We start from the raw sequence: 24,874 nt of genomic DNA on the forward strand, positions 1-24,874 counted from the left end.
TGAAAATATGCAATCCCAAAATGCTTAAAGGCAGCCAGTGTCTAGATGGGTTACTTATACTTTTCTGGACAACAACACAGTGGTGTCATTCAAAATAATTAACAGCCAGTTCTATCTATTTGGTTATTTCCCCCCCCCCCAAAATTGGTCCTTTGGCCAAAAAATTTGCAACTGTTGTACGATTCCTCAATGGAGAAATGAGCGTGGATTCTTGCTTGCCTACAGCTGAGGGGAGAGAAGGAACTGGGACCAGATACTCTCTGGATGACCCTCCTTTTGTCTCTCTCTGGCTGCATCTACACTGCAGAATTAATGCAGTTTGACATCACTTTAATTGTCATGGCTCAATGCTATGGAGTCCTGGGATTTGCGTTTGTGATGGCACCAGAGCTCTGTGACAGAAAAGGCTAAATAACTCACCAAGCTACAAGCCCCAGGTTTCCATAGCATGGAGCCAGGGCAATTAAAGCGGTATCAAAGTGCATTAATTCTGCAGTGCAGGTGCAGCTATAGGCGGCATCTGGCAAAGTTTCCACTGATTCTTGGTAGGGACTGTTGCCTAGGGAGGTCTAGCAATTGAACTGAGCCAAATGATGTTGGATGGAAAACCGTACAGAAGATGGGGGGAGCTTGTTTTCTGCTCCCCTCCATTCACAGGGCAGCTTAGCTGGAGTCTTCAACAAAAGCAACAAAACGGCACACACAACTTGTAGATCAGCAGTGTTTGGGAAGGTCCTTTTTTAAAAAAAGTAATTAATTAAAGCAAATGGAACACGGCCAGAGAAAGGTGCTCAAGAAGATCAAAAGTGTGGAAACCAAGCCTTGAGAGAAACAACTGCTGGAGTTGTTTGGCTTGGGGAAGAGAACGGAGCTTGGAGAGGTGGCATGAATGCCATCCTGAAATATATGAAGAGATGCTCTTGAGAAGATGGAGCCAGCTTGTTTTCTGCTGTAGCAGAGATTAGAACATGAAACGACAGGTTCAAATAACCAGAGAAGAGATTCCACCGAGGTTGTTATCACACAACTGAAATTGGAAGTATAATCCAGTGTCATCCTGAATGCAATCATGTGTATTCACGATACTGCGCAAAAGGTTATCAGACGCATTCGCTGGCATTCCGAAAGCACTCCGAACACAATCACGCATCAATCTACACTTAAGTAAATTCAGTGAATGAATCATGGAATTGGAAGAGACCTCAAGGGCCATCCAGTCCAATCTCCTAACATTCCTAAATGTAAAGAATAATTTATTTGCTGTAAGAATGGTTCAGCAGTGGAATGGTCTGCCTCAGAGGGTATTATTATTATTATTAAACTTTATTTCTAAAGCGCTGTAATTATACACAGCGCTGTACAAAGTTGGTAAAATTAAAGAGAATACAAAAGCCTGCCCAAGGCGTACATTCTAAAATAATAACAATTAAAAGAGGAATAGATAAAATTACCATATAGAAAAGAAAGGGTAGTGGACTGTTCTTCTTAGGAGGTCTTTAAACAGAGGTTGGATGGGCATTCTAGGAATGAAACTTGTGGATTCCTGCCTGGTGGCGGGTTGGACTAATGGCATTTGTGGTCTCTTCCAGCTCTAGGAGTCTATGAAACTCCCAGAAGCCACTAGCCACTGTAATCTTGGTGAAGAATGCTGGGCATTGCAATCAAACAACAACGGAAAGGTCCCAGGATTTCCTCCCTGGTTTAGGTTGTTGACTGTTCTCCTAAACTGGTGCCGCACTGCTGAATTAATGCAGTTTGACACTGCTTGAACTGCCATGGCTGCATCCCATGGATGCCTAGGATTTGTACTTTGCTGTGGCACTATTGCTCTCTGACCAAGAATGCCAAATATCTCACAAAACTGCAAATCCCAGAATCCCATAGCATGAAGCCATGGCAGTTGAAGCGGTGTCATAGAATCAAAGAGTCGGAGACCCCAAGGGCCATCCTGACCAACCCACTGCTGGGCAGGTGTCAAATTGCATTGTTTCAGCAGTGCAGCTGCAGCCCTAGAGAGAATGGCAGATGCCCATTTGTGGACAGGTTGGCAAAATAAAGAAGTTTCAGGGCAGGAGAAGGTTGAGCCACAGATTTAGTTTTTAATTCAACATTTCTTTTACGCTCTCTTTTCTCTTTTTAATCTCCAGTCCCAAGAATTCCCCTGCCGCCTCTGGGCAGGTGGAGGGAGGGGAGAGCAAAGCCTTATCAGACTGACACAGAAGCCCACAGAGTTTTGCAAGTGTCTCTGGGCACCCCTCCCTGCGCCAGCCTAGTTTGGGAACAGCAAGCTGGCTGGCAAATACCTCTTGGAGGAGACAGGGCCCCTGACAAGTCTCATGGGAGAAAGAGGAAAGATCTGGTTTCACCTTTGAAATCCTCTTTGGCTTGGGCACCTGCGGAAAGAGAATACCCAGTAAGGTGGGCAGCGATCCTGGCACCGCCTGGAATTGATTTGGAGTACAGCCCTGGCAGTGGCAGCATTTGGGAATGGCTGTCTCTGAACCCACACAGGTTGGTGAGAAAAACATCCGACCAGGGCTGGTGTGAACCACACATTTTTGTCTGGAGCTTGGAGAAGTTACTACAACTTCCCTAACCCCAGGCTGGGGGTCTGTGGGAGTTATATTCCAAAAGAGGAACTTTTCTGAGCTCTGTTTGTGCAAGGACACACATGCAGTGAGGAAAAGAGGGTGAACTTCCACTCCTCAGAGATAGCCTGTGGAAAAGAGGACACCCAAAGGGCTTGGCAAGTTACTATTTGAACTGTTGTTGCTGTGTGTCTTCAAGTTGTTTCCTGACTTATGGCAACCCTAAGGTTTTGTATTAAAGCCATCAGGTTTAACTGATCTTATCCATACTGCCCTTGTCCTTGTTGTTGTTGTTTTGTGCCTTTCAGTTTTTTCTGACTTATGGCAACCCTAAGGCAAACCTATTGGTAAGAGTTGTTCAGAGGAAGTTTGCCATTGCCTTCCTTGGAGGATGAAAACATGTGACTTGCCCAGGGTCACCCAATGGGCTTCATGGCCCAGACAGGAATCCAACCTTGGTCTCTAGAGCCATAGTCCAATGCTCAAACCACTACGCCATGCTGGTTCTCACTGCTTGGTCCCCAAATCTTCCCTTAGTACGTTTTTCTGAGGTGGATGGGATGATCTTACAAGCTTCCCCTTATTGGAGGACAGGATCTGTTGTTGTTGTTGTTGCTGCTGCTGCTGTTGCTGCTCTTTTTGTGTGTCTTCAAATTATTTCCAATTTATGGCAACCCTAGGGTCAACCTATCACAAATTTCTCTGCGGCTGAGAGCATGTGTCGTGCCTAAGGTCACCCAATGGGTTTCCATGGCCAAGCAGGGATTTGAACCCTGATCTCTAGAGTCATAATCCAGCACGCAACCACTATGCCATGGCTCACAAGACAGAATCTATTGACAGCTATTAACCAGTAAATCATCCTTAAGCTCAAAGGCACAGCATCTTTCTGTGGTTGTTTGCCACCAAGTTGACATCAACCTTTGGTGACCATCCGAATGAGAGACCTTCAAGTTATCTTGTCAGGTCATGCAAAACCAGGGCAGCCATAGCTTCCTTGGGGAAGTCTATCTACCTGTAATATATCCTTCCTCTTTTCCTTCCCTGTTTCCCATTTTTCTTCACCATCCGGCTTTCACATCTGTACATAGAAATCTGGACTCCCATGGCACAGATGTTCCTGACTTTCATTTAATCATATACTGAAAGATTATCTAGTTCCTTCATAGCTACCCTTCCAAAGGTTAGTCTCCTTTTGATTTCTCACTTACAGTCTCTATTGACTGAGCCAAGGAACAGAAATAAATTAAATAAATAAAATCTTGAATTGTGTTGCTGTCTTTGAATACCGGGTGCCAAGAATAACCAACCAAGGAGCATTTGGCATACTGTCCACCATTTTCCAGGTGAAAATTGGGACATATGAGGCCAAGCAACCAAGCAACCTTCTTAATATGAAGTGCCCAGAAATGAACACAGGGCTTCAGATGAGGCCTGGCTAACACAGAATAATTGATGGTTTCCCTTGACTTGGAAACTACAGCTCTATGAATGTGGGCTAAAACCGTCTTTGCCGTCTTTGCTTCAGCAACACACTGGTGGCTCATGAAGTTTATGATCAATAATATCCCAAGGTTCTTTTCACATGGACTATTGCTAAAATCCTAGAATGGGAAGAGACCTGAAGGGGCCATCCAGCTCAACCCCTTGCCATGCAGGAAGACACCATCCAAGTACTCCTGATAGACAGCCATCTAGTCTCTTTTTAAAAACCTCCAAAGAAAGGGATTCCCTGAGGCAGTCCAGAACTGAACAAGGTTTAGTGTTGATTTAAACCAAAAACCAGGACCGATGGGATGCCTGATGGACATAGGAGCCAGGAGTTGCCACTACAGCAGGGTTTCTGCCTAGATTAGACTTTGCTGTCATGGTAGCCACAGAATGGCACTGCAAACTGTCTAGGCGATGCAGGAGGTGACAAATGCAAGCAAACCTCCTTGTAGGCATTTCCCACAATCCCACAGACACCTAGAATTAAAGAGTTGGAAGAGTCCCCAAGGGGCCATTCCAAGCTCCTTCTGCCATGCAGGAAGACACCATCAAAGCACTCCTGACAGATGGTCATCCAGCCTCTGTTTAAAAACCTCCAAAGAAAGGAGACTCTGTCACCTTCTGAGGCAGCTTGTTCCTCTATCAAACAGCTCTTACTATCAGGAAGCTCTTCCTAATGTTGCAGTGGAAACCTTGTTCCTCCTCCTGATGGACTTTTGACTTCCCAGCCTGAGATAAGCCCAGAGTAGAGGTTTCGCACTGGGATCACGGCCTCTTTCTGCTCCAGCCAAAAGGCAGAGTTGGAAGAGCAAAGCAAATAGCCAGTGGAATGAGCACACCTTCAAGAATCTGTTGAAAGCCAAATACCTATGGAGTTGCAGGGCTGGGCAAGAATTCCTGCGCTGTTCCAACCTCACCTTGCAAGGTGAGATGGTGGAGAGGAGGGCAGGGGAATGAAAACAATGCAGCCCTTCCTTTCTGTGAAAGGTTGCAAAGAGTTGGTCACTGTCCAGGTGGAAGTTAGAATTCATGTCTTTTAAACAGACCCACAGAAAGCCAGCATGGTGCAGTGGTTTGAGCTCTGGGAATCCCCAAAACACACACAAATTACTTCTTTTGATCCATTTTGTTGCTGTGGGTTGTGCCTTTAACAAGTGTTGCTTTCCACGATCAGGAGGGATTATTTCAAAGAACCGAGTTGGTTTGTTTATGTTGTTTCTTAGCTTGCGTTACTTTCTGACATGGCTATCATATCAGTGGGTCTCCTTGACAAGAATTTTTTCAGAAGGGGTTTGCTTTTGCCTTCCTCTGAGGCTGAGAGTATGTGACTTTTCCAAGGTCATCCAGTGGCTTTCCAGGGCCAAGCAAGGATTCAAACCATGGTCTCCAGAATCATAGGCCTGAGGCAGATGGGCTGAAAGAGGTGTGGCGGCAGCAATACTAGGGTTCCGGACTGCGCAACAACCGCACGGTCCGGAACCCTAGTATGTAATGGCGGCAGCCTGATGGCAGCATCCCATCCACATGGCTGCTGCCATGTTCATGTAACAGATGCATAACATCCACATGTCACGGTGTGTCCGCTATGTCACAAGTGCGCCATTATGCGAATCCTAAGGCGAACCTGTCACTGGGTTTTCTTGACAAGATTTACTCAGAGGTTTGCCATTGCCTTCCCAAGGCTGAGAGAGTGTCATGTGCCCAAAGTCACTTTGTTGTGTGTGTTGTATGCTTTCAAATCGTTTCCGACTTATAATGACCCTAAGGAAAACCTATCAAGGGATTTTCTTGGGAAGATTTGGTCAGAGGAGGTTTGCCATGGCCTTCCCTTGAGGCTAAGAGAGTGTGACTTGCCAGCATCACTCAGTGGCGGAGTGAATGGCAGAGCTGTGATTCAAACTCTTGTCTCCAGAGTCATAGTACAACACTCAGACCACTATGGAAACCTAAAATTCCCATCACCATAGATATGTTGAAATTCTCATTTCTTCCAGGAGAGGGAGGTAGTTGATAACTTTTCTATTGTACTGTGGAATAGAAGACAGGATGGGTGAAAATGTAATACAAGTCTCCCTTATCTGAAATTCCAAAATCCAAGCTATTCCAAAAGCCATGAGTGGCTGAGATAGTGACACCTTTGCTTTCGATAGTCCAGTGAACACAAATTTTGTTTCATGTACAAACATTAAAAATATGATGTATACAATCACCTATAAACTATGTGTATAAGGTGCATTATAAATGAAACATAACATAACACAAAACATAAGTGAATTTCATATTTAGACTTGGGTACTATCTCCAAGATATCTCAAGATGTCTATGCAAATATTCAAAAATACAAAACACTTCTGGTCCCAAGTATTTCAGATAAGAGAGATTCAACCTATATATCCATCCCAACAAATAATATTGACTCTACTTCAGTTGTTGTGGAAGACTGGAGTTTGCAACTGGTTGACATATATCCACTTCTCTTTTAGAGATGTAGGTTTAGATGCATTGAACACAACTCTGGGAGATCAGGGTTCAAATCCCCGCTCAGCAATTGGGTAAGTCACACACTCTCAGTCTCAGAGGAAGGCAAGGGCAAACCTTTTCTGATGAAATCTTATCAAGGCGATGCTAGAACAGAGTCAAAATACAGGTGCTAGAGTGGTGACATAATCTCAATGTTGGACTCTTGGAAACCAGGGTTCAAATCCCTGCTCAGTCATGGGAAAAACTGTGGCATAGTATGGCAAACCCCGTGTTTTGCAAGCACACGATGCCAGGGCTGTTCCCCAATGTCTCCAATTCTGGCAGGCCTTGGAGTTTTAAATTATATAGCAGTTTTTTGGTGGGTTTTTCGGGCTATATGTCCGTTTTCTAGAAGAGCAGTTGTGTGTTTGGGGAAGGGTGTGTGTCCTGCGTTTGATAAAAATCTTTTATTAGTAATTATAATAATCATATTTATTTCTTAATCACCTCTTCCAATGGGCGTTTTAGATGTTTCAAATGCATGTTTAACTGTTTCCACCATGGCCTTATACAATTCTTATCGTAACTCATTTAAATTAAGATGTTAATTTAATCTTGTTTTCTGGTGTAGTGGCATGAGCGTTGGACTAGGACTCAGGGTTTGAAACCCGGCTCAGCCATGCAAATCCACTGGGTGACCTTGCGCAAGTCACATTCTCTCAGCCTCAGAGGATCGTGATGGCAACCTCTCTCTGAAGAAACTTGCCAAGAAGACCTCATGATAGGTTGGACTTAGGATCACCATAAGTTGAGAATGGCTTGAAGGCACACAACAACAAAGCTTCCTAGAATCCCATCATGGGAGAAAGGCAGGGTATAAATTCAATAAACAAATAAATATCTTTTTTTCTCTTTCTTCTTCAGAGACTAGGAAGCTCCAGTCCAGACCTAAGGGTTGCTGAAGGAAACCAGGAAAAAGCACCAACAACACTTGTAAAAGAAGAGCTTTCTCCCAAAACACAAGAAGAAGAGGAGGAGGAAGAGGAAGAGTTGGAGGAGGTCCATGCCATGGAGACAAACGTGAGAAACATGGTTTTTACTATCTCTCCAAATACAGGCCTACAAAATAAAGAACAAAATGTCCAATGGACCATGATGCAAGGGGAAAGGATGTCTGACAGCAAGGAAAATGAATATCTTGAGTTTAGGCACCAAGATCAGAAGGCTGACCATAGAGGAGAAAGGAGAGATGGATCTAGCTGGGTGGCTAAGTCCATCAATGGTCAATCCAACCTCTGGACGCCACCCCCAGACAGAGACTCTAAGCTGGAAGTGGTCCGGTCAGGTTCACTGTATGACATCCAGGCCAAAAAGGGGAGAGGAAACCCTCCCGGCTTTATGATCAAGAGGACGATGAGCTGCTGTATAGGATTCCCCCTGAGGACATCTCGCCAGAGAAGGCCAAAGAACTTGAGGATGAAAGGCAAGAAATTATCAGGAGCCAAGCAGTGAGGAAAAGAGGGATCCTAACATCTTGTTGGGTGTCAGGCAAGAGGCTGTGTCTCCAAGGAGGATGCCCAGGAGTGCTTCTGGAAGAGGCGAATGCCAGACCTTAGTGATCCTGAAAGAGACCCACCAAGTGGATCCCTCGAACCCAAGAGGATGGGGCAGGCCTAATGAAAAGATAGATCATGTCACCCCTCAAAGACTTATATCTCATGAACAAGTTACACTTGCTCAAAACTCTGTTAGGGAAAACCTGGCTTCCAGCAGCTTGGGGAAAACACACCCTGGCTTAAAAGTTGTGATTATTGATGAAAGGGTCTCCCGAAGCAACACTGGGAACTCTCTGGATTCAGTGGTGAGTGGCCCAGGTTCAATGGAAGGGCTGGAGGCCAAGAAGGAGACCCCCATTGAGCAGGAGATCTGTTTGTCCCTGGAGAGGGAGGAAGACCTTTGGAAACAACGAGGAATCCAGAGGGTGAACAGCCGGAATGAACTTGTAGAGATCTGTGCAAAGCCTCTCCTGTCCTCCTCGCTGGCTTCCTCCATCAAAGGGAAGGAGAAACCTTGTGTTTCCTTTTCAGTCCAGAGGGAAATAGAGCAGGAAACCAAGTGTGAGGAAGACCTACAAAAGGAAGGGAGGCTGCTGGGGACGTACAGCAAAGGGGATTGCCAGGAGCTTGCTGAACGCAGGAAAGTTTTTGAGCGAGAGGAGGCAATTCCCCATCTTTCTCTGCGAAAGCCAAAGAAATCAGGAGAGCCCCAGATGGGCAAGTCCATCTTTGCCCTTGGTGACCCTCCTGCAAATGCAGATGATGGAGAGGAAATCCCTTTCCAGAAGGTGATGTGGAGCTTTGAGGCCCAACAGCCCACCTCAGTCCAAAAAAGGAATCCACGGGATGACCGCTTCTTCTTCTTCAGTCCAAGTTCTGCCACTTCTGACCCAATGGGTTCCCCTCGACCAAAGTCCCCCAGCATCCTGGATTCAGAAGACCCAGGAGAGGAACTCGTGATGCGGAAGGAACATTTTGCCATCCCTGTTCGGAAACTTCGTTTCTCTTTTTCTGATGATCAGAAACCATTGAGCACCCGGGGAGAAGAACCCAGACCCAAGAGGTCTGCTCCTCGGGACGAGCTCTACACACTGAAGACCTGGCGCCCGCGGACGTCGGCCCTCATCGACCAAGAGATCAAGGACGCTTTGAAAAGAGAACTGGAGCTCCAGGAGGAGAGGAGGAAAACCAGGTTCACCACCAAGATGGGCCCCAGTTCCCCGCTGACCTCCCAAAACCCAGGTGAGAGGAGATGAGAGTAATAGGAGAGTCCTTGTTGTTGTTGTTGTTGTTGTGTGCCTTCAAGTCATTTCTGACTTATGGTGACCCTAAGGCAAACCTATCATGGAGTTTTCTTGGCAGAATTTGTGCAGAGGAGGCCTTCCTTTGAGGCTAAGAGCTTTGTGACTTGCTCACGCAAGTCATCCAGCGAGCTTCATGGCTGACCTGGGAATCGAACCCTGGTCCTGTTGTGGATGATGGGTATTGACAGAATAGAGTCAAGACAAAAGGACCCAGATAATGTTGAAACTCAGGTTTATTATGCTGGCAAATCTCAGCGTAATTCAAATTCCAAACAGAACTGAGACTTTCTAGCCAAAGAAAAATGGCTACCTTTATAGGAAGACAGACAAAGAAAACTCATCTTCATCACCTCATTGGGCACTTTAAGAGCTAAGCATGTTAAATTTCTAGCAATAGGAGCAAAGATACAGGAATATATTTAAATCTATTTTAAAATACATTTGGCTACGTCCCATTGCCCCCTTATCAGCTAGGCTGGCATTCAGAGGCCCTTCTTCCAGTGAAGTTCCATCCATATCAGTCTCAGGCACTTGGATGTAACCAAGGTCTTGTGCATATCAACTTCACCTTGGGCATCTCCTCCTTTGCCTCCCCTTCTGTATTCCACTCTCCCTAAAGGGGCCTCATCTTTGAACTCTCTAATGTGTGTGCCTTACTTCTACAACTCTATTTTCTAAAGAGAATTATACATAGATATATTGATTATTGGGGCCTGTCCACCTCAGTCTCAAGAGTCGAAGAGTCCAACACTCAAACCACTACATCATCCTGGCTCTCAAGAGTCCTTACAGCGTCCCTCATCAATGACACTAGAAAAAGCCACAAGCTACATGGGTTTCCTTAAAAACTGAAATGTGTGTAGTCAAGATTTTATTTCTAAACATGACACGTATGCTCTTTTAACTGGTATTATCTGCTGTTTTATTTTCAACCACTGTTCCCCACCTGGAGTCATAGGGAGAGATGGGTAAGAAATACAGTTGTCCCTGTAGGTCCTGAAACCAAACCTCAGCAGATACCAAGGGCCCACTGTAAAAGTCGTTGTCGAGAAGCAAACACTTTCTTTACAAATGCACCCAATGTAGCCCTTGTGCCCATCTCTTTTCTCTCCCCTCCAGCAGCTACCGGTGTTTCCGGCAGATCCTCCTTGTCCAGTCCTCCCATCCTGAGTCCATCTTCTCCAGGGAGATTGTCTGCTTCATCTTCTCCAGACAGAGTTCTCTCTGGAAGGTTCTCCTCCTCGGAGTCAGACTTCCAAACTTGCCTGAGTCCCTCGATGAGAAGGAGGGAAGAAGGGAAGGTAATGAAGGGGAATGAGTTGTGAAATCAAGATTTTTGCACTTCTGCAAAAGTGAGCTGCTCACTTCATTCTCTGGGAAGCTTGCCTTATTGCCAGAGTGATCTATTTTACTCATGTATATTCCACCTTCTCCACAACAATGAGACTCAAAGAGGCCATTTAGAAGTTTGTTGTTGTTGTGTGCCTTAAAGTTATTTCTGATTTATGGCAACCCTAAGGCAAGCCTGAGAAGGTTTTCTTGCCAAGTTTTGTTTAGAGCAGATTTGCCATTCCCTCGAGGCTGAGAGAGGATGATTTGACAACAGTCACCCACTGGGTTTCATCATGGCCAAGCTGAAATTCGAATCCCAATCTCTAGAGTTGTAGTCCAATATTCAAACCACTGCACCACATATAATGCAGGTGAAAAATTATACAAAAACCTCAATAAAAGTATAGGTACAAAAGCTATTTAAAAAAACAGTTAAGCCATTTATAAAGTTAGCAACATAAAAGATTATGCATAGATCAAAGTCTATACCAGGGCTTGTCTACACAATTAAAATATTTGCCATTCTATTTCAATAGAATTTGATCTGGCCACATGCGATTCAGAGGAGTTCAAGCTTTTTGCACTCCTGAAAAACTCTTTAAATTCCGCATAAAAAAGTTTGATGGACATTATCAAACAATCTTTACTGTATAGTTGTACATTATCGAATGTGTGGCCTGCTTCACATGGATTAGGATGGCTGCTTATTTTTGGCAATGGGAGGTCAAATAGATACAAATTCGCACAGGAAAGTTAATGTTAATGTGAAGGCACAAAAATTCGCAGCCATTTGCATAATACACTTATGTGTAGGCTAACCCCCAGTCAGTTTCTAAAAGCCAAATGGCAGAAAAATGTTTTGATTTACTGGTAGAAGGAGAGCAAGGAAGAATCCATCCTGGCCTCTCCAGGGAGGGAGATCCAAAGATTGGGAGTAGCCACCAAGAAGGCCCTCTCACAGCAGTTCTGAGGCAGGCCCAATATGCCAGTTCCAACCATTTGGTTTTTGCAAGGTCTCCTGTCCTGCCTTATCTTTCCCCCAATGCTGCACTGGTGTCCTATGCCAACAGAGTGTCCCCAAAGCATCCTAGCCAATATAGAATCGTAGCATCTTACAGCTGGAAGGGACCCCAGGAGGCCATATACTCCACCCCCCTGCCATGCAGGAATGCACTTCTGAAGCACTTGTGAAAGATGCCCATACAGTCTCTGTTTAGAGACGTCCAAAGATGGGGACTCTACTGCCACCAAGGCAGCATATCCCACTGTCTTATAGCCAAGAAGTTCTTCTTAAGCTAAGTACCTCTCAGGCTTTACTTTAGCGTGCATTAATGTTTTGCCTTCTCAAACAGCTGAGATTTGGGGTGTTCCTCCATCCACAAGGTTGCATGTAGTAAGAGAGTCACATTTTGCAGTGGAGGCAGCTGTTTTTCTCTTTTGCAGTTTGTGTGCAGAGGAGCATTAGAGCAGTTTCTTGTTAACTGCCATCAAGCTGACTTCAGCTTGCCTTATGCTGACCATAGGAATGAGTGACCTCTAAGCCGCATAGTTTCCTATACAATTCTCTACTCAAGTCTTGCAAATTCAAGCTGTGGCTTCCTTGATGGAGTCTATACACCTGTAATGCAATCTTCCTGTTTTCCTACTACCTCCTTCCTTAACAAATATCATTGTCTTTCTACTGAGTCATGTCATAGCATGATGTGCCCAAAGTACAACAGCATCAGTTTAGCCATCCTGGCTTCCTGGGAGAGTTCAGGTTTGATTTGCACTGGGGCCCATTTATTTGTCTTTTTGGTAGTCATTTAACTGGATTAACTATTCCAAATTCCTGTTGTCAGCCAAAATCCAAAAACAGCATTAGCTGTGACTATTTTAAAACAACAACAACAGTATAGTCAGCCCTCTATATCTACAGATGCTTTATTCAACCATCCACGGTTTGAAAATATTGTACATCTATATATAAATCCCCAAAAGCCAACCTTGCTTTTACCATTTTGCTCTGCTCTGGTTCCATAGCATTGAGCCACAGCACAAAGTGGTGTCAAACTGGACTATTTTTGCAATGCGGTTGCAGGCATTGCTATTAATAGCTTTATTAATCCAGCCAAAAAGACTTAAAATTCTTTGTGCAAACTTTCAAACCACATACATTTCTTTCTCAGGCAAAGATCAAAAAGTATGTACAAGAAAAGTGGGAGGTGAAAAGTCATGTTGTTTGGAGATGTAGTTACAGATTTTTTTTAGTGTAACTAACTACTGTGTGTTGCAGCTAAGTTTCCTGTTTAAAAAATGCTTCCAAGGCTTGGCACTCAAGCAACAATCTTTGGAGTAAGAAGTGAACAGAAGCACCAAGAAAAAACCATCTGCAATTTGCAAACCGCTTTCCAAAATGTATTTCCTAAGTGTGTGGTGTCCTTGCTGTATTTCCTGTTCTCTGAGGTTCCTCTTTTTCCTCTTTTTCCAGTATGCAGGCATTGAACTCAGTGATGAAATTGACACGGAGGTAAAGTAAATATTATGGGGAGAATTACATGTACCCGTATATACTCAACTATAAGTTAACCTCATGTATGAGTTGAGGACAAGTTTTGAGGCCAGAATTATGGATTTTGCCATGACCCATGGATAAGTCGAGGTTAAAATGTTGGGGCACATAGCAAAAGATCTAAAGGATGAAGCAAAGCATAGCAAAGTCAAAGAACTTACAAATTCCCAGCAATTCTCTGTGCTTATTCTTAAGGCTGGATGGATGAGAGAGTAGAGGGGGTCAGTGCTTCACACATATTATACTCTTGCTTTTCACCAGAAGATGGTTCCTTCTTTTAAATAAGAGTTTAGATACAGTATTTACATTGACCCGTGGATAAGTTGACTCAGGTTTTTGGGGTCAATTTGTTGATTTAAATTTCTAGACTTATACATGAGTATATACAGTATATGTATGTATTGGTTCCTGTTTGCTATTATGCTACATCTTCCTAAGCAAAGGAAGATATTCTCTAGTCATCCAATTTAGGGTGACCACTAAGGCAACCCTATCATGAAAGGATGTGACTCGCTCAAAGTCACCCAGTGGGTCTTCATGGCCAAGAAGGGGTTTAAACCCTGGTGTCCAGACTCATAATCCAATGTACAAACCAAACTGGTTCATATATGTTATTGTTGGTATTGTTGTGTGCCTTCAATTCATTTCTGACTTAATGGCAACCGAAAGGCAAACTTATCACAGAGTTTTCTGGGGCTGAGAGTGTGTGACTTGCCCAAGATCACCCAGTGGGTTTCCATGACAGAGCAGGGAATCGAACCCAAATCTCTAGAGTCATAATTCATTGTTCTTCAGTCCAAATGCCTCTATTGATTGTCCTGCAGGACTGTCAAACACATTTTGTGTGTCACAAGACATGGGATCAATGTACATTTTCCTGAGAATGAAACAACAACAGCAACAGTTTCTTACCCACCTCTCCCTCTGGATCAAGGGGGAAATCAACAACAATAATAACAATAATAAATAATAAAAATTTATTTGTATCCCGCCCCTCTGAGAACAACCAGGGCGGCTAACAAAGTTAAAAATACAGCACATATAAAATCCCTGGTGCCCTCCCCCCCTTAAAAAAGTATTAAATCCAATGCAAGATTTAAAAACAAACAAACAAAAAACATACAAGTTAAAAACTGACCAGAAGGTCAACAACATCACACCAGCAAACAATAAATGGGAGCGGCAGTATCTTATTCTCAGACATTTTTCTGAGGCTGGGTTCTCTATTCTGGGAGGGCCTGCCGGAAGAGATTCGTCTTAACAGCCTTTTTAAAGCTGTCTAAAAATGTAAGTAGATAGATCTCATCCGGCAAGTCGTTCCACAGTCTGGGGGCGACGATGGAAAATGCCCTCTGGGAGGTAGCCGAGAGCCTAGATTTTTGTGGCTGAAGTAGGCCTCTCCCAGAGGAGCGGCGTGCGCGGGGAGGATTGTAGGGGAGAAGGCGGTCCCGAAGATAGCTTGGACCCAAGCCATTTAGGGCTTTAAAGGTGATAACCAACACCTTGTACTGGGTCCGGAAGCTAATGGGCAGCCAGTGGAGGGACTTCAGAACTGGGGTAATATGGTCCCTCCTGAATGTTCCAGAAATTACTCTGGCTGCCATTCTGTACTAGTTTCAGTTTCCAGACCAAGCAAGAGGGTAGCCCCATGTAGAGCACATTACAGAAGTCTAGACGTGAGGTTACCAGCGCATGTACAACAGTCTCAAGATCCCTTACTTCCAGAAAAGGGCGCAGCTGGCGTATCAGCAGAAGCTGATAACAGGCACTCCTGATTGTCGCATTTACCTGGTTCGACATCAGGAGCGACGAGTCAAGGAGCACCCCCAGACTGCGAACGCAGTCCTTGACGGAGAGTGACCCCATCCAGGACCGGAGGTTGCAACCCAATTCTTGGTTTCGGGGCCGCTACAGTGAGCACTTCCGATTTGTCTGGATTCAGCCTCAATCTGTTTTTCCTCATCCAGCCCATTACTGCCTGAAGACATTCATTGAGAGAGGAGATGCCATCAGAATTCGAGGCCGACGGACGAGACATGGAGAAATAGATTTGGGTGTCATCAGCATACTGATAACACCCAGCTCCATAACTCCGAATGATCTCACCCAGCGGCTTCATATAGATGTTAAATAACATTGGGAACAGAATAGCACCCTGTGGAACCCCACAGGTGAGCTCCCTCCTACTGGAGCAACTGTCCCCGAGCAGCACCCTCTGGGATCTACCCGAGAGAAAGGAACGGAACCACTGCAATGCAGTGCCTCCAATTCCCAGCCTCCTCAGGCGATCCAAGAGGATGCCATGATCTATCATATCAAAAGCCGCTGAGAGGTCTAAAAGCACCAACAGGGTCACGCTGCCCCTGTCGATGCTCAGACGCAGATCATCGGTCAAAGCAACCATGGCAGTCTCAACCCCAAAACCTGTCCTGAAGCCAGTTTGAAATGGGTCTAGATAATCGGTTTCATCCAAGACAGCTTGGAGTTGAAGAGCAACCGCCCTCTCGATCACCGTGCTCAAAAATGGTAGTAAAGAGACTGGCCTGTAATTATTCATATCCAGGGGGTCCAGGGAAGGTTTTTTCAGAACAGCCGCTTCCTTTAAGCAAGATGGAATATAACCTTCCCTGAAGGATGCACTGATGATGTTCGTAAGGAACTGTCTCAATGCATCCCCCCGGACGGCCAGCCATGATAGGCAAGGGTCGAGAGGGCAAGTTGTTTTCCTCACTCTACCAAGGAGCTTGTCCACGTCATCAGCACTCACAGATTGAAGCTGATCCAGTACAATCTCATTAACGGAATCGCTGTTGTTTCTGTTACAATACTGTCAGCTCTTATCTGAGAGATTTTATCTGCAAAGAAGTTGTTAAATGCATCACAGCAGGCCGTTGTTGGGTTAAGTAAAGGGTTCTGCACAGGGGGTACCAACAATAAATCAACAATCAATAACATACTATAGCACCTAACATCAGTTAAAAGAATATATAAAGCCAATACATATTAAAAAGCACCAATAAATACTTTAAAAGTGATTATTTAAAAACTGTCTGGATAGGCCTTGCAAAAGACATGGGTCTTTACTGCTGTTTTAAACACAGACAGCATCTCCAGCTGATATAACTTGTGGCAGGTCATTCCACAATCTGGAGGCGGCCAAAGAAAATGTCCTCTAAGTACAATTTAGCCCAGTTTTGGATGCCTGAAACAGGTGTCCTCCAAGAGATAACACCAGAATCTTTATCATAGGAAAAAAGGGGGATACGGGGACTGTTTTCCTTTGCATCTTTGATCAGACTGGGCCATTCATTGATGTCTTCACAGGTTGTGAAATCCACGAAAGCCATTTGCCGCAGGGGAGTCCTGGCTCAGATGTGGGAGACTGGGCAAATTTGCAGAACACATGACGACGACAATGACATTGACAACAGGGACTGAACCAAGGCATCCCTTGAGCTTCAGATGGGACCGCTTTAAATGCTGATTTAATTATGGCACCACTTGATTCTGGTTTTGTATTTTTAATTCCTGCTCCTCCCTGCCCTTGATTTAATTTGTCTATCAGTGTAGTACTTTTAACCATGAGGACCTTGCTACCCAAGCGGTGTCCAATTAGAGGAATGAAATAATTTTCTGCCACAATGCCGCCACCTTGTTTAAATTCTATGGAGCCAAGTTCAAAATGCATGTGCCCAAAATAATTGGTCCTTGCAACAGACCCCATTGATGGACAGGAGAGCAGAAGTCCCCATTACCTTTTCTCTGAGGAGATGGAACCTACCTACCATCTTTGGAAGACAATGTCCAGATCAAGGGAAGCAATAGTACCACTCTATTGTGCTTTGGTCAGAGCTGACCTGAAACATAGTGTCCCGTTCTGGACATTACAGTTCAAGAAGGATGTGGAGAAGCTGGAACAAGTCCTGAGGAGGGCAACCAAGATGATGAAAGGTCTTGAAACCAAGCCTTATGAGGAATGATTAAAGGAGTTGGGGATCTTTAATCTGGGTAATAGAAGGTTAAGAATTTACATGATAGCCCTCTTTAAATATTTAGAGTTATGTCATATTGAGGATGGAGCAAGCTTGTTTCTGCTGTTCCAGACATGGAGCAATGGATTCAAATAAAACAAAAACAGACTCCACCTAAACATGAGGAAGAACATCCTGTGGGAAGAGCTGACAGTGGAATGGACTACTCCATCTTTGAAGGTCTTTAAACCCTGTTTAAAGTCATATTTCTTTGCTGTTGAGCCCAAAAGCCTCTGTTGATTGTCTTGCAGGTATTGTCCTAAAGACAAACACATAAAGACCATCTTTCAGAAGTCCTGAAGGGTTGGATGGACATCTTTCAGAAGTCCTGTCATTTTCTGTTTTTCCATTGGAAGGGTTAGACTAGGTGGCCCTTGAGGTCCCTTCCAAATCTAAGATGCTATGTTTCTAAGATTTCCTGATGGTAAGAGCCATTCAGCCTTGGAGGATGGTAGATTCTCCTTCATTGGAGGCATTCAACCAGAGGTTGGATGGGCATCATTCAAAAGTGGTGTATTTGTGGCATGGCATGGAATTTGACTAGATGACCCTTGAAGCCCCTTCATGTTTCAACTACGTCCTTTGACAACAGCTGGCAACTCCTCCACTGGTCATTCTGCCAGGGCTAGTTGCACAAAATACAGACATATTTCCATTCATTTCTGTTCTCTCTCCTCTGTTTTGGGTAAAACTATACAGTATTCAGTCCGCCAAACTGGTTTCGGTCAGCTCCCACTGGTTGCAGTTGTGGTGTTCTGGTCGGATGTCTTTTCAATAGTTAGTAGTGACCAGTCATCCTAAGCCATTAAAGAGGGCTGGACAGGCAAGCAACTAGATAACTATGCAATGGCCCCAAGAAAAGGTAGTCACCTTGAGGTTTGTTGTTGTTGGCTTTTAAAACAAATCTGCATTGCACTGAAATTAGCATTTTGGTAACCCAGAGAACTGTCCACACCATGGCTCCCAATAGTGTATCCGCACTGCACAGTTAAAACAGTTTGAGCACAGTTTAACTGAATGCGAACCATATTTCAGCATTCATCACCACTGGTAATGCTAGAGCGGGATGATGGGAGTTGTAGTCCAACATCCGGAGGGCTGCAACACTCCCATTTCTGGTCTAAACCCAATTGCTGTTGTGAACTGGAAAGTTGATAAGTCAATGCTTATGGTACGTAAGTCCCGTCGATGCACCAGATACTTCTGACACTTGGGTTTCCCCATTGTATAATCATAAAAATATGATCTTGATACCTTTATATGCTATTTATTTAGCCTTTGTTTAATCTAGTTTAATGCAACAGACCACTTGGCTGTTACCTGCATGCTTATAAATAGACTGTGTAATTGTTTCAGCTCTTCTAAACCTGTCTCTTTATTGTCTTCCATGTTTCCAAACAGCAAACATACTGCTTTTAGTGCTGGAAACCATCTACAAAATAAAAGGTGGTCCTCAGATATTGAGGACTCTTCTCTCCCTGACTTCCAGGCCTGTTTGTCGGAGTGGAGTGTGCCTGCGCCGGGTAGAACGAGGGGGGGAAGGGGCGCTCGGCGCCGGACTTCGCACGTCGGACGACGGAGGCGCGGGTGCGCATGCGCAGGTGATAGAACGTTCAGCGGAGGTAGACGGGGCAGGACGTTCGGAAGACGCGCCCTTCGTCCTTACTATCAAAGTTCTACCCGCGCATGCGCACACCCCATCGTTTTACGTCTTAAGGCCGCGTGGGCGCGCTCCTTCCCTTCTACCCTCTTCATCGTCAAGTGCTACCGCGCATGCGCACTCCTCCCCTCCATCTGTTGCCTCACGCTTCTTCCTCCTTTTTCAGCCTCTTGTCTTCCCTTGAAAGCTTTTCCTCGCTGGAGGGCTCTTTTCTCTCTCTCCCCCTCCCTTCCCCTGACAAGGTCGATGGGGAGGGAAAAACACGCTGGCCGAGAAAGATCAGGAAGGAAGAAGGCAAAGGGCCTCGCTTGGAAATAAAGAGAACAAACATCATGACAGTGGGAAAACCGGATAAACATGGGATTAGGATATGAAATAGAAATACGCTTGCCCTCCATATCGGCTAGGGTTGGGCACAAGACCTCCGTGATCTGGGAAACCCCAAATAACAAAAACACCATGTTTTTACCTGAGAAGACAAAACTTCTAGGGATCTCTGGTCCTCCAGCGCAACTCTGGCCAGCTGTCTCAACGACATGGCCATCGGACTGCACTTCTATACACACGCCTCGGGAGAGTATTCTCTCCAATCTCTAGGTCTCTGCAACTTTTAGTTAAAACTTGACCATAGAAGACTAGATATCCTAGAGAGATGTATTTATCAAATCTGTGAATAATTCAATGCCGCGGGCTATGGAATATGAACAGAATTTCCCATACCTGGGATCAACACATGATAGAAATGAGAGACTGCCGCCAGGAAATCGCAAGAAGATGAAGAATAGGGAGAAGGACAGTTATAAAAGCTCTAGAGAGGATTCTAAATACAGGTCTACAACTGAGTGCAAAAAGTGGAAACTGTACAAGCCATTGTTTCCCTATTGCCATGTATGATCGAGAGGTCAGTTAAGGAGGATAGAAGGAAAATCAACTCATTTGAAATGGGTGCTGGGAAGAGTGCTTAGGATCCCACCGACTGCCAAAAAGACCAACAAGGTGTCCTGGGACAGATGTGCAAATAGAAATCACTTAGAATCAAGATGACAAAACTCAGGTTGTCATACTTTGGACACATCATGGGAAGCATGAATCATGGGAAAAAAACAGTAATGCTAGGAACGGTAGAGGGAAGTAGCAGAGAGGTAGGCCCCATGCAAGATGGGTAGACTCTATTAAAGATCAGAAGTATGAGTGTTGCAGGAGTTGAGCAGAGCCATGGAGGCCAGAGGGTTTGGAGATGTTCTCATTCATAGGGATGCCATGGGCGAGTAGACTTACAAAACAAGTGGTTGAGCATTGGACTCTGGGAGACCAGGGTTCCAATTTCAGTTGGCCATGGAGACTCATTGGGTGAGTCACACCCTCTCAACCCCAGACAACTCCGTGATAGGGTATCTTATTCCCTAAATCATAGTTGAAAGGATCCTGAAAGACATCCGTCCAACCCTTCTGCCAACAAGGAAAGACACCATCCAAGCCTCCGTGACCGTGCCATCCAGCCTCGTCTCAAACCTCCAAAAGTGCAGCACCTTCCACTGTTGAATGCTTTACAGTCAGCGAAGTCCTTCCACATGTTGAGGAGACCTCTGACTGACTGGTCCCCACGAAGCCCACAGGTGGTATCTCACTCTCTCAGGCCTCAGAGGAAGGCAATGGCAAATCTTGCCAAGGAACAAACCCTTGTGATATGTTTGCTTTAGGGTTGCCGTCTGAAATGCCTCAAGGCACAAGGAACAAGGAGGAAGTGGAAACCGCGCGGCTGCATTGCATTGCAGAAGCTTCTAGGCCGAGAAAGTGAGTGGAGCAGTGTGACTTGCCTGACAATCATCCAGGCTGGGTGTTTGTATAGTGAGCTGTGTCTCCAGAGTCGTAGTCCAACACTACCCCAAAACCACTTCTCCAAGCTGGCTTCCCACTTTTTAAAACATTACCTTTTAAACCAGAGTAGGGAGAAGAAACAAAAGACCTCGGAAAACATATGCCAGACTGTTTGGTTGCGGGCACGGGCCTGTATGACTGGCAATTTTTGATGTGGCTTTGGGCGGAAAAGTTTTTCAAGTTGTTCTCATGGCCAATGAGGGACTGCTGCCACTCCACTGCACATGTTAGAAGTCTCCCAAGAGGACTTTTTAGATGTGTAAGTGTGCGCCCACCTCTTCCTCACTTTCCTTTTCTGTCAGTTTTTAAAAAATTCTTGGCTTTTTGTGGGGGAGGAAGAAGGGGCTTGTGTGCCTTTTGTGCCATGTCCCCTTCTTCCTCCTCCTACTTTTGCCCACTTCTTCCCCATCACTGTTCCCCATCACCCGGATGTTCGTCCCGCTTTTGCCTTGGTGTCTTCTCATGTGTAAAAGCAGAAGGAGAAGGGCTGCTGGTTGGAGCAGGCAGAGTAGGGAAGTTATTTCTTCCAAGGCTACTCTCCTCCACCCCCAATGGCTGCAGTTCTGGTCATGTTCCAGAGCCATGGGAAGCGGGAATGGGCCTTTAACACAGTTCCTAGAGAGTGAAGTAGTTTGGTGCTTACTGGAGTAAAAGAATGCAGTTAACACACACCGCATAAAAAATAAAAACAGTGCAGCAGGTTTTTGTTTCGATGTCTTGCTTTCCTGTCGGTGTGGAACCCAAGGCAGCTTGAGTTTGAAAAATTATAAGTCAGTGTCATTTTCTAAAATGCATCTACAACACACTCCACTAAAAGACCTTATCAGGCAGTTAACAGGCCAAGGTGGAAGATCTTCATCTGGGGCTGGAAAGAGAGCAGAGAAGAGGTCAGCATGCCTTCCCATGGGAAGGAATGCCAGGCTCTGGGAGCAGGAACTGAGAAGGAATCCATAGGGAAGGAGAGGTGGGGAGGAGCTTGAATCTTAACATCTATAGGGAAGGAAGAGCTGTGGAGGGAAGCAGACAAGGGGACACATTGCAGTGGAGATGTATAAATCATGTAAACTTCTTGGAGAAGTGTAAAGGCAAATGTCATGAGAGGCACAAGGGTGTCTCCCCTTTCGCCCATTCCTTGTGAAATTTCCATTGCAGTATGTCTCTTTTCAGTGCACTGTTAAGGACTCCCTTTCTTGTTGGTTTTGTTCTACAAGCAACTTCCATACTTATGACATGTAGTTTCCCTATATGTTCTTGTTAGAAATGGGGAGGAGTCTTTTGTGTGTTATACTTATGCTATTCTCAAAGACGATTTTCCCATATAGTATCATTTGGGGTCACCTGGTTACCAGAATATTTTTTTGGTTTGTGCTGGTGCCCCCCTGGCGGGGTGTGCAATCCTTGATTATCTCATCACCTCACCTTTTGGAGCTGAAATCCTTTGACTCATATCCTCATATTTTGACTTGCATTCCATGGCAGTTGGCCTGCTACACATTTAAGCATCTTATAAATAAAGTATAATACACTTCAAAGACTTGGATGATGGCCAGTTGACCAGGCAACCTAGTAGCCATGCTTGTGACAGCTGGTCTTTATGGCCTTAGGTTGATTGGGCTTGTGGGCCTGCTTCCAAAACTTAGGTTGGGATAGAAGAATTTCCCTGTTCATCACCCTTGGCACCATTGCAGTCTTCACACCAGGGGAGCAGGGATTTTCCTACTTGCCTGCGTTCCTTTTCATAGACCTTTCTTGCCACCCAGAGCACTTTATTCCCCTACTGCAGGTATCCCTTGTGAGCAGTTTCTTCCATAACTGCCTGCCTGAGAGAGGGAAGAAAGAAGCACTGCCGCCTTTCAGCTGCACATTGAGCTTCCCTTTTAGCCGAAAGGCTTGGGACTGGAGCAGTTTGGGTTTTGATGGTTGAATATGAGTATCTGGCGATAGGACCCATACCAACTAACGTTTGTTCTCAACACTGGCCTGTTTCTATACACTTACTGTGGCATGATATGGTTAATCATTTTGTGTGTGACCACAACGATCGTGAACTTCAGAAAGCACAAGGTGTCACTCCCATATGGATGATTTGGGAATATTTTGGAATCCCAGTTAAGGGACACTCACCTGGATTTAACTTTCTTTCCTCTTAGCAAAAGGTGTCTTTCATCCTCACCTTATTTGTTGCTTTCTACAGTTCTGCCGTGTTTTTAGATACCCTTTCTTTTTGACACACTGCATTGAGCCCATCTCTGTTGTCTTAGGCCTCTTTGTTACCAGAAAAATGCCCTGCCTGCCTTCTGAAGCATGGCAGACCTGCTGTGTGGAGGATCCCGTTCTGCGCCTCAGCTTGGGAAGCTCTTAACACTGCATGAGAACTGACTTTTCCTGCAGCGGGCGAGCAGATGCGTGGGAGGCTTGTTAGCTAGGCATGGAGTTGTTGATATCTGAGTGTGGTTTTCCTTTTTTACATACAAAGGTACTGAGAGGTGATCTTGAAGATAAAATTGCAGACTGCAGTAGGGGAGTGGGAAATGATAGGAGATTGTGGTTACATCCAAACGCCAGCTGCTTTGGCCTCAGCAGCAGTGGTAGCCTATATATTTTATATAAGTGCTCGCATCCTATAAGCTTATAGACTATAATCAGTCTTAAAGGCTCTATGGGTCTCTTTTTTCTTCTCCATGATGTTACACAACTTCTGACAACTTTTGTGCAATCTTATTCCTGCATCTGGTGGAAGGTCAGTGTCTTCTCATCTAGGAAGAACTTCTACGACCAGGGGTAGGAAAAACACAAAAAAACCCCTGCGCACCGGCGACGGCCTCTGGGACCGGCCCCAGCCCGGTCCTGTTGCCGACTTGCTGCCGGGCCTTTGGCGTCCGCCACAAGCGGGCATGGTGGGGCAATTGTCTATCAGAAGCCTCAGAAACAGCATTTATCTTAACATTTTTTTTAAAAATCAGCAAACTTTTCACGGTCCTCCATTTTTATTTTAACACAAGTGCCCTCCATTTGAAAACTTTTGTCCTAATTTGTCCGGATTTATTTCCTATTTAACTTTTTAAAAAATTGTTAATTATTTTTTGCTTCGGCCCCCCCAGTTGTCTGAGGGACCAGCCAACACCGGCACCCTCGCCTCAAAAAAGGTTGTCTACCCCTGTTCTAGACCAAATAATCCAGATAGTTCTACTCTGCTTACAGTGTAGTCCATGCAAGCAACGACTAGCTTTTAAAGCTAAGTGCTGCTTGTCATCCTGTGACACGTTAAGCCCCGATTAGTACGAAATCAGCACCCAGATTCTTACAATTTCCTTCCATAGAGAGGAAACAGTCATTTTCGGACTTGCGCCTCCCCTTTAACCAACAGTGTTCTAGCATCTGCTGAGGTATTTAACCGTTGATGATGCCCCATTCATGACTTTGCAGTCACATCTACTCTTTTGTACGCAATTCTAACTCTTTTGTTGTGTGTGCCTTCAAGTTTTCTCCCAGCCTTTGGCAACTCCTAAGGCCAAGATTTGTCAAGCGGGTTGCCTTGCCTTCCTCTGAACCGTTGAAAGACTGGGATGCTGAAGGGCAGTCACCAGCCCAGTGCTCAAACTACTATCTGATTCTGCTCTAACTTCTGGATTCCCTATTGATAAGGTGGCATTTTGTCCATTCTAACATCTACGAATGTTTGGATTTTGAAATCCTTTTTGACTTGGCGGTTTCATATGTTTGGGACATGTGGTGTAAGGTTGCATGGTGGGAGTGAGTGATTGTCTGTTAAGGAATCAAACATTTCCAGATGAACATCTGTAGGAAAAGTTTATAAGTGTCAGCAGCAGTAAAGGTGGGGAGCAGTGTGCTTCTGGCTGAAGAATCGTGACCTTTTTCAGCCTCTGATGAAAATACTGAAAGCAGCCGCGTGGGAGGCCAGAGAGAGGTGCCATCTCTTTTGTCACTGTTTTAATGCCTTCCCCTTTTCTTTGCCATTCTTCTCTGCTTCCCTCCTGACTTGTGAGTTGCTAGGAAAGGCAA

The 24,874-nt window shown here is 45.0% G+C and overlaps 2 protein-coding genes across 3 annotated transcripts in view; both read left to right on the forward strand.

Annotated features, from left to right (window-relative positions):
• Positions 1–24,874, forward strand: part of PTBP1 (polypyrimidine tract binding protein 1) — a 104,821-nt gene that overhangs the window by 23,132 nt on the left and 56,815 nt on the right. The window lies entirely within an intron of this gene.
• On the forward strand, positions 2,231–8,562 carry LOC121916679. The gene is given in 3 exon segments (XM_042442024.1): positions 2,231–2,511; positions 7,464–7,905; positions 7,908–8,562. Coding segments are annotated over 3 exon segments (714 nt in total). The 5' UTR covers positions 2,231–2,487; the 3' UTR covers positions 8,156–8,562.

The sequence above is a fragment of the Sceloporus undulatus genome, chromosome 10, assembly GCF_019175285.1.
Source record: "Sceloporus undulatus isolate JIND9_A2432 ecotype Alabama chromosome 10, SceUnd_v1.1, whole genome shotgun sequence".
In the NCBI taxonomy this organism is placed as follows: Eukaryota; Metazoa; Chordata; class Lepidosauria; order Squamata; family Phrynosomatidae; genus Sceloporus; species Sceloporus undulatus.